Source organism: Cloeon dipterum, chromosome 1 (genome assembly GCF_949628265.1).
Source record: "Cloeon dipterum chromosome 1, ieCloDipt1.1, whole genome shotgun sequence".
Classification (NCBI taxonomy): Eukaryota; Metazoa; Arthropoda; class Insecta; order Ephemeroptera; family Baetidae; genus Cloeon; species Cloeon dipterum.
This window is the reverse complement of record NC_088786.1, coordinates 8,271,961-8,284,853: the sequence shown is the minus strand read 5'-3', so window position 1 is coordinate 8,284,853 and position 12,893 is coordinate 8,271,961. Positions and strand designations below refer to the sequence as shown.

Genomic DNA, 12,893 nt, shown 5'->3' with positions numbered 1-12,893 from the left:
CATACCTGTAACATCAGGGTGGCGAGCATTTGGCACAAGATGCAGTTAATTGTTTCCATTTTGCTGGGCGTTAGGTGGTAACAAAGTCCAAGAGGCAATAATAATCCAATGCCCTCGTCCATTCTCAAAATCGAATTTCATATTTTACTGCTGTTAAAACTTCAAACTCTATGCTCAAGGGGTAGTTGAGCAGGAAATAAACGTAACACACATTAAATTAATATTAATTTTACAATCACAAACAAAAGTATGGACCATAAGGAGACTTCAACCTAACAAATACCGTTCAGAATTTTGTAGAACTACTGTTGTGGGAAAATTTAGTATGGGAAATCATTGCACTTAAAATGTCAGGAAATTTATTGGTAAATATTTCCCCTAATCATTTCTTAACAATTAATAACCGTTGGAATGTAAAACCTATTAGCCAACAAAACGCAATATATTTAAAACTAAAAAATGTACATTTCTTTTGATTGTTTTTTGTTTGCCTTGCACTCTGGTTCTATCCTAATTGCCGACCTGTTAAATATCTTTTGAAAGTCCGCACAAGAGCTTAAAATTGAGCTGACTGGCGTTATGACGACCTTTTGATTCAGTATATTTGGAAACGCACTTACTAATATGGCTTCAAATAATTTAGTACAACTGACCATTATAATAGATTAATTAAAATATTACCTAAGTTCTGCACTTGCAGAAAGAATTTTTGTGGAGTTTTCAATATACATTGAGAATAAATATTTAGAGTCATTCAAAAGTTTTTATTCAAGAGTTCCAAGACTATTTGTATTAATATATAAGTTGAAAACAAAATATGTCGTGCATAAAACGAGTCGAAAATCATCGCATAAATGTCAGATAAGAACACTAAAGTAAAATATTTCTTTTTCATACTCTTCCAATTATTTGAAGCAAATATTGTGAAAATTGTGCTACACGCTCATGCAAATAAATTGCATCTCGGTGTCACAGGCGACTGGGACGAGCGGCTCAAGGAAGAAAGTGTTGTTGCATCCAATATAGGCGCACTTGTTAACCAGAGCATTCAGTTGTCTGCCCCACTTGAAACCGATTTCCACCGGAACCTTGCTTGGACACCAGGTAAAAATGGGCAACGATCGGCCCGCATAGACTGAAACACTGTACTGCTTTCCAGCCCTCGATTTGCTCAAGGCTGCAATAAAGAGCGTTTTACAAATAAAAATAGTGTTATGAGTATAATATTGATTATAGATTTCTATAACAAAATAAAAAAATAACCTTCATCTGCAGCTAAGAAACACTTAAAATCATCGTAAGAGTTGAAATATGCGTGAGTCATGCCCATTTCGCAACACTTGCGAGCAGCGTCAGCATAATTCTTCTACCAATTGAAATATTTGTCAAATTTGTAAATATAACAATTAAAATGTAAATATTTACAGATTCTTCTGACACCTGGTACTTTTTCCCGCACGCCTCAACAAAATAGAGCATTCCATCAACCGCTGAAAATTAGCAAAAACCAATTTTTATTTCACAATCAGTTTATTATAAAATAAAGAAAACTGATCATCACTCACTCTTGTTGTTTGCAACATTATCAGCAGCAGTAGCCTGAAATTTCCGAAATTTCATTTTTAGGAATTTGAAAAGGATTCTAGATATCACATCACTTGCATTTAAAGTGCATGTTGACACGTCATAGGGACAAGAATCATTTGGATATCCAATTAATGGCGCCGTCTGTAGTTTTGAAACAAACCAAAAAATATTATTTCAACGTGAATTGACGTAAATTAAACAACAAATATCAAAATATGTGGTGATTTTATATCGTGGAAGACCTGCCTGAAAATCAGTTACGGAGTAGGTGACCATGGCATATATTTTGTCTGGGGCTCTCTGCATTCCACACTCGAATATGCGGGCCTCCGATTCACATGCATCAGCTCCTAATTTATTTTAACACGAAATCAATTGCAGTAGTCAATTGAATTACTTCATACCGCTAAGATTTTTGCAAATGTTAAGTATGTCAAAGCTTTTTTCCACTTGCTCCACGCTCATGACCACTGATTGAATGAGATTGATGATTGCTAAATCGACAATCCTCCCGTTGGAGTCGATCTAAAAAGTCAAACACAGGAAATGGATTTGCCTTCTTTTATAGTTGATGTTTACCAAACTTAAACTCTCGCCCAAGCATCTCATGTAGCACTGAGAAATTTCACATCATAATTTTAAAGTAAAAATCTCTAATTAAATACTTTAAGTTTCGAAGACAAACTTAGGCCTAAGAAAAGAGAGTCCACTTCAGCTAGATATCATTAATTTCGTTAATTTCATATAGCGTTTACAACTGATAGTGATAGTAAAGTTATACCTTTTGACACTTGTAAAAGTATCTGGCACTGCTCGTACTTTGCGTAGGCCAAACTATGGCCTTCAGTATTATCAGCCTGTGCATTGGAAATTTATAAAAAAGATAAGTTCTGCAAGCACATAAAATAAAAGTATTTTTGCTAACCATGTATTACAAATTACAATATTGAATTAGTTTGCCTAATATTTTGATTTACCTCGCAAATAAATGACAAACTAGAATCGCAGTCGACTGCCTGAAGGGAAACGCCCGTTTGCAAATTGAAGACTCCGCTAATGCAAGTTTTAGTTGCGGATTGCGGAGGCTGATTTTTGTCCCAAACGACGTCGTTCATGTTGAGGTTGCGGTTACTGCCGCACCACACGTACTTCGTGCTGCTTTTGCAGTCGAGATAGGCGCCAGAGGTCCAGAAGGGCGCCAGATTGTTTTGAGACACGTTCACGAGACAATCGAACTTTTCCCTGGAGTCGAAACTGATCAGCCTGAACCCGATGCTATTACACCTTTTGCGGGCCTCGTCCCAAGTGATTTTCACCTGACAATGAGATAAAAAAGTTCGATTTAAATAGAAGAAAGGAGAATTTTCCGTGAATTTACTGTTTCATTGGTCTGATCCGTCGTCGGATCCGCAATAACAAAGAATTTGTTGCATTTTGACACCCATTGACCAAACGAAGATGGTTCTGAAACTCAACGTTTAAAACAGTTCAAAATATTTAGGCATTTTATACCGTTTAAAAATCCTGTTGATAAGTTGAATAGAGATAACTGAAAACAGTTTTTTTAAAGACCTGTATAATACATGCTAGAAATTTATATACATTTCTTGCAATGTTTCTAGGGCACGTCTGTCTAAAGAAAGATGGTTTTGGTGTCAGAGGGCCCTAGATATATTTTCAGTAAAAATCAACGAGAGTTCAAATAAACTGTCTCACTTTGCAGGCTAGAAATTGTCTAATACTACAATTCCGAAAATCGAATGATCCGTCAAACGTAATCAAAACATTTGTAGCGATTTTTTTGACCAAAAATGCAATGCAATCGAATTTTCCCATTATCGACTCGTTAGCGGCGTTTTGCACATGAACGACAGCCTTGTTAATTTCTGCTCGATCTGTACACCATACTGGACCCTTCGTCGCGTAGTCCTCTCGAGTGCCAGCGGTCCAGTAATTAATGCTGCTGCCCCAACCTTTAAAATTATTTAATATGCAAAAAATAAAACAATTATCATGTAGGTTAAGAGTTAACTTTTGAAAATAAAAATAATCATTCACCTCCGAGAAGATCGAAAACAAAGTCTAATTCAATTTTTGAAGAAAATGACAGAGGCATCATGCCAAATTTTGAGCATTCTTTCCAAGTTTCAGACCAAGTGGCCAGGGAAAATCCAAAGAGAAACGTGGCATTTGCGCCGTTTTCCCATATACCATGTACTTGTGGAGCTGTGAAACATTAATGTGTCGTTTTAAATGTCGACACAGTCGAAAGCGACATCATTATCTGTGGTCATATACTTAAAATATTGCCGTCCTCATCAAACATGGCGGTCTATTGCAACATTAAAAATTTACAACTGCGTAATAATTATCCACTATTTACATTTTTAGAGATTGCTGGGGTTGGGCATGTTGGTTCAGTTGTCTGAAAATTAGTTATTGAGGCGTGCAGGTAAATAAATTATTTGGTTCAACCTCGCAAATGAAGAGTTTTTCCGCATTGCAATCTGCAAACTTGAGACCGCTCTTCGAGGCATCACCAACGTTCATTTCAAATGTCAGACAAAATTCCGAATTTGGATTGGAAGCGTTTTTTTGCAGCCAGTTCAAATTATTTGGAATCGGAACCAGTTGTTCCGATGAGCACCAAAAGCTCCCTCCTTTCCCAACAGTTCCACTTGTCCAGTATGTCATTGCCGATTGTTTCAAAACGTCTACAATAATTCAAAATCTAATTTGACCAATAGGTTTGCTGAAAAAGCACGTACCATTCAGTGAAGCCACATATTGATGCTCTGAGGCAGACGTGATGCTTAAGAGCTGCATTTTCTGAGCACAGCACACTCTTTTAGCCGTCGTCACATTCAACTTGTTATCGACCACACATAAATTATTTTTGTTTTATCTTTTTAAATGCCTTCATACTTTTAGATTGCTGATGAAATATTTCCTTCCGAATGATTTTAGATACCTCCCTTCAGTTGAATCTTACAATTAGAGGAAATAATGTTTAAATCAACAGATGAAACAGAAATTTTGAAAACTATAATACCTGTACCCAACTGCATTTGCAAAACTTTCCCCTGATAAATTTTACGAACAAACGTGCTTTTAACAATTCAATATGTAGTTTAAAAAATCGTATTTAACCTGTGTTTGACAACTATCGAGTAAGGGTTGCCCGCAACTTGGTATCCCATCAGGCTATCAAAAATATAATAAATAAAGATGTTGAATTTTTTCATGTCATTTACCAAGGGTTTTTCTGTGGTGCTTGTTGCTTCCTTGGAGATTGGAATTTTCGATACTTCTGGTGTTGTCGCTGAAGGTGATGCAGGAGTATTTAAAAGTCAGCTCAACAAAAAAGCTTTACCAGAATCTGCAGTAACATCTTGTTTCAAATTCTCTTGCACATTGGTGGTAATTTCAACGCCAGCACCAGGGTCAATTTGCGTTGTTTCATCAGTCATTCCTAGTTCAATTTCCACATCATCTGTTGCCATTTCGAACCCTCTCACTGATTTTTTTAATTATTATATTAAAATATCACGTTACCACTCGTTTCAGTCGTCTTCTGGACTTCAAATGGACTTTGTTTTGAGCTGAAAACCTTTAATTTTTGCTAAAATAATTGAATTGGTAATAAATTTAACGTTGTAAATCACAGTCGTTTCCCTGGTGATGTTCCGCGGGTGGGTTTTCCTTCTTACGGAAAGGCAACTTTTTTTCCCGCAGCATTTTATTATTGTTTTCCTTCGCATGACCTTGCTACCTGTAAGCTTTGGTCAAACTAATAATTTTTTTAAAAAACTATAAAAAACAAGACCCTGTAAACTTCTCCGTCCATTGCAGTCTGGGAAGATATACTGAGAAGAAATTATTAACACAAATATTTAACTTTAAAAATGACAAATTTTACAATAATTAAAAAAAATACGACGAGCGCGATGTGCAAGATCTGCCTCATTTTTGAAGCTCAATAACACACTCTCACTTTGAGAGCGCTGCGTTAAAATCAGTGAACGGTGAAACAAGCTCCTCGCTTCTGCAGGAAATGGCGTGATGGTGTGCGTCATTCGTTTTCTAGTTTTATAGCTTCCATTTAATTAACTAAACATGGCTACTTCAAACCACCGTTTGGTATATTCACACGTGGTAGTTAATTTTTGTGATTTTCACGAGGAAACTAATCGGAAATTGATGAAATTTTTTTATACCTTTCATGATAAATGATGGTTTTGGATGAGATAAAATTAAAATTTATTAGTTATTGGTTCTATTTTATGATTAAAACATTAAAAACCCCCAATAAAAACGTTTACTTTTTGTTAGTGAGAAACATGATCTTTGGCAGAGCACCACAATTTTATCACACCTTTTATGTGTCAACATTTTAGGTAATTTATTTATTTTTTATGAAAGAAAACATTTTTTGACTCCTTTGATTTGCAAATAACATCGTTTTTTAATTACCAATATGGTTTTCATTTTACGACAGAGTTCTGGAATAAGAGGAGAAGCTTGAATTAAAATCATGAACGGATTTTTAAATATTGTTATCAAACAAATTTTATTTGCAGTTTTTTAATTCTTGGGATCATCTTATAATTATTATAAAAATTAAACTTGTATGCATAAATTTATTTTTCTTAAATTTATAAATTAATTTCAAAAGTGTCATGCAGCCATTCTCTTTTTAGTAGCATTTCATGGTACGGTGAAATCGAATGAACTTCATTCCAAAAATTCGTCACCAAGAATTATCGGTAACATTTAATTTCCATCAATCAATTAATTTTGTCAAAAGGATCATCGGGAAACGTTCATGTTTGCAACGTTTTAGCCTAAATGTATTAAAATAAATTTGAAATATTTGGTTCTGCTGGGTAACTCTTCCCATTGTTAAAAAAAAAAAGAAAATGAACGCAACCTGACATGAAAAATTTCTCTCTCTAACAAATGTGCTGGTCCATGAGAAGAGCACATTCGAACTCAGCTCCGCATTTTCGGCACTGGGCGTTGAAGTGCTCCTCTCGCTCATAATAATAAATGGACCAGCCACAGTGACGGCATCTGTGGCTCCTCGTGACGTGAACGCTCAGCGACCTCTCGTTCCCATACGATCCTCCGCAAAACTCGCAATTCACTCTGCTCGAGTGGTCCGCCGCCAGGTGCTCGTCTAGACCGGAACCGGATTTGAAATACTCGTAGCATCCGTGTGAGGGACAACGCTCGTAGTCGGAGTGGACGGTTTTCATGTGCTTGCGCATGTTGCCGATGTGGACTTCGCAATTTAACTGACACACGCCGCTTTTGTAAAGGGAAATGTGCGAAGTGTCGTCTCCAGTTGCAAAAGAAGAAAATAATCATTATATGAAATTAAATTTCTTAATGGATATTAAAAATAAAAACAATATTACACCAATGACTAGCTCATCCTTTTCCTCTGGATTCTCGGAGTTTGCGGCAGAAGTGTGGCCAACTGTAAATGAACAATCCCAGATCTCGAAATAAAATTGCTTTGTATATTTTTTGCTAAATGTTTACCGCTTGAACTTGGTTTTGTTTGACCTTTCCGCCCTGATTCTGGAACAGATCTGCGAAAGAAAATCAATTCACGGCTTTTAATAATTTGAAATTTACCTCTTGACTTTCTTAAAGTTAGGTGTTGTACTACTTGCACTCATTTTTCTCCAATTATTTGAGCGGATTAGGCTGTCATGCTAGTGGTTGAAAGAGGCAGAATGACTGAAAGGCAATTTATGGTTCAAAATTATTTTTTGAATCGGTGTGTTTACATTCTGTAAGTTCTCTACATTTCATAAGCAAATTCCATTTTTAAATTCTCGCAATTTTTACGCGTTTGAAGGAAAAAACCCTGAAAATGTTTGCTTTCTTACACATATTTCAAATCCCATCATCTGAGTGGTTTTGTTCAGCGATAAAGTCCAATGAAAACGAAGTATATGCAACCGGCAGGACAGTCACGCAACGCAAATAATATACATTCATTTAGCAGGCGGCAAACGTGTAAACTCGGATCTTACAGATTATAAGAAATCACAAATATTTCAGAAATGGAGATTGAACTATTATTTCTACAGGGCTGTGAAGTTGAGTAGGTTTTAAATAGCGTCCTAGTGGATTTTCGTGCTTATAGTGAACGGAAGTTAAAAAACAGTCGAATATTTTCCGCATTGCCCATATTTTCATTATTAATTTTTCTTACTTTGATCGGTAAATGGCATAGTATAATTTTAAAAACTTGAAAATTTTCGAATAAAGTGATCAAAAATCAAAGAAATTTGTCGCAAAAAATCTGTGTTAAAACAATTTTATTAATTTACAAAAATAATTTATCAAAGTTGATTATTCTCTCTTTTCCTCTAATAAAATATTCATTTAAAAAAACAGTCATTTGATCGAAAATAGGAACATTTCTAAGAGAGGGTGACATTCGATCCATAAAGTAAAACGTCTTGCACAGCGAGGGAAGCTGCGCCGCCGAACAGTCTTTCAAAGCGTATTATATCGTTCCATTTTGTAATTCTGTTTAGCAGAGGGTGATGCAATTTGACATTAAATAAAAATTCTCTACCTGTTATTATTAAAAAAATGCCCACTAAATTTATTTTGTACTGAATCCTTACAATCTTTCAAAAAATTGTAGATTTAGAAATTACTCATATTTTTAAAACCAATTATTTTTATTCTTCAGTAATTATTGCTAATGGGCACTCCCTGGTTCTAATTCTTCTGACCGGCGGTAGAATTCCTAAAAAGTTACACGGCTGGACAAGATTGGATGCCAACTTCCCGTCGCTGGTCTTGGCGAACTTGTCGATGCCTGCATCTACGAGCCACTTGACGAATTCCCTGCTTGCCCACTGCACTGCGATGTGGAGCGCGGTCATTCCTCCGCAGGCACGTTCATTGAGCTGATCCGGGTCCCTTTTGACGGTAAATTTGGCGCTTTCCAAGGCATCTCTGTAGGTGCAAAAGTGCAGCAAGTTTTCCTGCTCTATTTTGACCTTCAAATCCGCTCCCGATTGAACAAGCACCTCCGCGATATCCAGTCTTTTATTTTTCAGGGCGTAATGTAGCGGTGTTTTCTCCGAAAAACTTCTTGCATTAAGGTCCAGACCAAGGGAAACGAAGTAGGGAACCAGCTCTACTGCGTGGTCAATGTTTTCCACTGACAAGTGCAAGGCAGACTGGTTTTTTGAGTTTCGGGCGTGGACGTCGAATAAATCCGTTTCAAGCAGCCATTCACACATCATTTTGTCTCCGTATCTTGCAGCGATCAGAATTGGCGATACTGCGAGCCACTCTGCTCTTCTCTCCGCGTCGAGTTTTTTAATTGATTCAACGTATGAATTTCTGTCGCTTTTGTTAAGGAAACCGATTAGCAGCAGCATCTTGGTGTATTTGTGTAGTTGCGTCGTCATGCCATTATCCTTGATAAATGTCAACTTTTTCTGGAAATTGTCATTGTCACAGGTGATCTCCGCTCGCATCATCTCACATATCATCTTCTCAAAGTTGATCCTATTCTCAGCCATTTCGCTTTGCTGAATTCCTGCAATCAAAAGAGACTTATTGTTAGTAAAAAATATGATACGCATGTTTAAAGAGTGCATTATTAAAAAAGCAATATTATTTATTTTCCTCGGAAGGCTGTCTGAAAAAAATTTATTGGAGATATAAATGCAGGTTTTTAATGGTTATTTAAGACGATCAACAGTGTATTTTTCTGTTCGTATAATTTTCTTTGGGGCATGAACTTAGCGCAAATTAAGTACTTATTTAGAGAAGTTTGAATTTATACCGTCTAAACCAGCCGCCCAAATCGCCCTTGAACTTACCTCAAAAACCTATATAATTCGCTAAAAATCGCGTCCAATAATATTTTCTTCTATTTTTTCCATTCATTTTTTAGCTACTCAAATGAATGCAAATTCTAAATAGTATCAGTTAAAATATGATTTTAAGCATCGTCGTTATTTCTAGAATTCAATTTTTAAATTAATTTAAAAGATTGTTAAAAATTAACCGACCTTTTCTTTAATTTGTTTTTTTTTCGGCTGAACAGAGTTGAGGCTTTAAATTAGATTTCCTAAAATATCCGAAATATAATCAATAATAAGACTATCAAAATCTATCGAGAAAATTAACGACCACCATTTAACATAAACGTTTTTTTGGAACACGAAAAATTAACTATTTAATGTTACATTACTTAATCCGTGTTTTTTCGGTCAGAAAAACGACCTGCAAGAAGGTTTAAAACGTCTGAAATAATTCAATTTGGCCCTAAAATCATTTTGTAATAAAAGCTGTCTTAAATTCCTTAACTCAATAATTTCAACGGCCGTGTGTCTCCCTCAAAAATTGAGGAGGGGAACATACGCAACTGCCGCTCCAAAACCATAATAACGTCAACAGGGTGTTGGATTTTTGTAGAAGTGATTATGTTTGTAGGCTCCCATCCACTAAAAATATCTCACACATCCAACCCTGAAAATCCACCCGTGGGGTTACCTTAACTTTAATTTATTTACAGTAAAAGTGATAATCAAGTTTGGTTGACTCTGTAGAATTCTATTTGGGCAAATAATAAAAGTCCGAAATTAGTGCTTCGTGGGCATTCTTTTTTCCCCACGTGTGTCTGCTCTGTTCATTAATAAAGGGACTTTTATGAAAATAAATAGCGCGGGTTTATCATGGGTATGCATACACACTCGCTAATAAATCACAAAATTGATTTTGCCATTGATTCATGTCGCTAAGAGGGCCTATAAAAGAGTTATACTTACAGAATTATAAATTGAATGTCGAAATATTTCCGCAGCTTGAAAAATTCGAGCGTCACGCGTGCACCGACACTGCCAACAGCTGTAGTGTAGGGAGAAGTGTGAATGGGGGTTTGTTATTATGCTGTCGCTTCCCCTGGCACCTAGCGCTTCAGGTCTCAGCGGTTGGTGGTGGAATTACTTCACAAAAAGACCACCTGAGCGAGCGCAGCATTCCTCCCTCTGCGGCCCTGCGCTCGAATAATATCACGACATAATCGTCTCCAGTGAAGTAATTTCATTGAATAATGATCATTTGTAACACAAATATTTTCTAATTTAGTTGCATCATGCCTTCTCAGCAATACCAACAAGGGCATAGGCTGACAATAAAGATAAAGTCTCATTGATGGTCTGAAAAAAATAATATGATGTGAGACATCCATGCAACAAAAATTAATTTTAAATTATTGCACTTTTGAAGAGGAATACAATACGGTTAAATTAACACACATTTGTGATGCTAAATTCAGAAAAATAAATAATGATAAATTCGAAATTCGAATTAAGACATTAATTAATTCGATTTTTTCTGATTAATTGTTCCTTAAATTTGCCCGTCGACCAGTTGCAGTTTTAAATATAAAGGCCCAAGGAAAGGAAATAAGAAACCGACTTTTCTGCATGCAACTTGTAAAGCACTGCTAAGGTGACGGGCGGACTCATGATGTGTTTATTTTTATTAGAAACTTCTACAGCTGATTAAACAAATTTCATTTTTCTTTTCCGTTTTTTCTGTAAGTCACACCACTGACACAAAGCTAATTCTTCTAAAACTTTGCTTTATCTATATATTATGCTATATCTGCGGTAACGTGCCGTTTGCCTATGCTTGCGGCTCTCCAAAATAGGGGCTCTTAATACAAAGTAACTAAAACTCACTTGATTTCTCCGTTAACATAATTTTTTTCCTTCTGAAAATTCCTTTTGTGAGGTGCACTACACTGATTATAGTGTTTCAGAAATTTTAGGCTAGTTTAGTAAAGAGGCTTTATTATGCTTTTAAATATCAAATACGCTAAACAGGAAGCAGGCTATTGTCACCTGTGGCAAATGTTGTCTCCTCCTTGAGCCATGCATTTATCTGTTCGAGTTTCTCGATCGTTTCAACCTCGTATTCTCTCAATACAAAGATTTTCTCATCAAGTATCTCCATGTGTTCCTTGATGTTGAAAATTTCATTCTGGCACTCAGCCTGCTTTTCCCGAAGATTGATTCCCTCTTGCACTGCATCTTTCAATTTTTTTGCCCACTCTCTGGACATTTTCTCAAGATTCATACGTCCTATTTCGTTGACCAACGCCGACATATTCTTTTCCATGGCGCTAATTATTGTCCTTTCAATTCGTTCCACTTTCTTTTGTCCCTCTTCGCAATCCGTCATTTTCTGTTGTGCAGATTCATTTTTTTTTTAGCAAAAATTAACATTTAACTCTTGAAATAATTTAGATATCAGATTATTTTGATTTTTTTTTTGTAACTCATATACTATTTTTATGTTACCGTTTCTTGAAGATATTTCTGTTCAGCACCCTCCATTCCCTCTGGGTGTCGTCTTTTTACCCCAACCAAGTCCACAAGCTGCCCTTCGTCTTGCTTTTGAACAGATTTCGTCTGCTTCAAGCTCAAATGATGCTCTGCTCGCGTTTTTACAAGCAGATCCAGCTCAAAGGCGAGCTGCGAGGATACTTCTTTCAGATTTTCCAACTCCCGCCCGCTCTCAGTAATTATTTTCTTCAGCTGCACGACACCAGAACTCGTTCCGTTCTTCGACCTGCTGATGCACCGACGAGTCTCATTTTCCACGCTGACCACAATGTCTCTTAACTTGGCGATCTCGGCTTTTGTTTTGTTTGCAAAGCGTTTGATAAAGCTGAAGTTTGAATTGGTCAAAACCTGTTTCCTGGATTGGATGAGATCGATCTCTATTTCGAAATTTTTCAAGAATTTCTTTAAACCCACTGAAGTGATATTCTCTGCCAACCTGCTTGACTCTCTATCACAATAATATTGCATTTTTGTAAAAGTGGATATATTAACACAGGGCAAGAATTGAAAATTATTTTCTACAAGCAGTTGATCAACATTAAATTTGTTTGTAATAATGATGATAGAGATTAGGATCCAACAATGAGCCCAATGAGCCAAAAATCCTGTTTCCCCCTCCATAAGAATTACGAGAATTACAATGATTGTCGGATCCTTAAGTTCTATTCAATTTTATTTTCTGAGTCTTATAGCAGTATCAATAGCAAGGAAATTTAGAACATTATATTAAAATCTGCTAAAAAAAAGGTGATTCCTAAAGCGAGTGTCACGCAGGTTGCTGGCTTGCCAGTTTTGCAGGCGTTTTCTGACCATGATTATTATGATAATTATTATTGATCAAACAACAAACAACATTGAATAGTTATCAATCGACAACACCTAATAACTAACCCGCAACAATCATTC

At 36.1% G+C, this 12,893-nt stretch overlaps 2 protein-coding genes across 2 annotated transcripts; both read right to left on the bottom strand.

The window, feature by feature from the left end:
• Positions 1 to 749: 749 nt before the first annotated feature.
• LOC135934020 (uncharacterized) lies at positions 750 to 5,605 on the bottom strand. The gene is made up of 29 exons (XM_065475519.1): positions 5,507 to 5,605; positions 5,414 to 5,453; positions 5,253 to 5,359; positions 5,143 to 5,197; positions 4,961 to 5,080; positions 4,842 to 4,909; positions 4,738 to 4,791; positions 4,640 to 4,670; positions 4,513 to 4,574; positions 4,356 to 4,455; positions 4,063 to 4,301; positions 3,971 to 4,012; positions 3,886 to 3,919; positions 3,646 to 3,813; positions 3,304 to 3,560; positions 3,190 to 3,252; positions 3,100 to 3,136; positions 2,966 to 3,051; positions 2,565 to 2,903; positions 2,369 to 2,444; positions 2,253 to 2,302; positions 2,167 to 2,202; positions 1,992 to 2,112; positions 1,834 to 1,937; positions 1,663 to 1,728; positions 1,566 to 1,599; positions 1,426 to 1,490; positions 1,264 to 1,366; positions 750 to 1,177 (listed from the first exon to the last, which is right to left on the bottom strand). Exons 1-29 carry the CDS (start codon positions 5,552 to 5,554, stop codon positions 936 to 938), a joined length of 2,847 nt encoding a protein of 948 aa, XP_065331591.1. The 5' UTR covers positions 5,555 to 5,605; the 3' UTR covers positions 750 to 935.
• Positions 5,606 to 7,015: 1,410 nt separating this feature from the next.
• Positions 7,016 to 11,760, bottom strand: LOC135934811 (putative ankyrin repeat protein RF_0381). Its single transcript, XM_065476800.1, has 4 exons — positions 11,484 to 11,760; positions 8,375 to 9,166; positions 7,135 to 7,184; positions 7,016 to 7,069 (listed from the first exon to the last, which is right to left on the bottom strand). The coding sequence occupies exons 1-4, from the start codon at positions 11,758 to 11,760 to the stop codon at positions 7,016 to 7,018; spliced, it is 1,173 nt and encodes a 390-aa protein (XP_065332872.1).
• Positions 11,761 to 12,893: the final 1,133 nt, after the last annotated feature.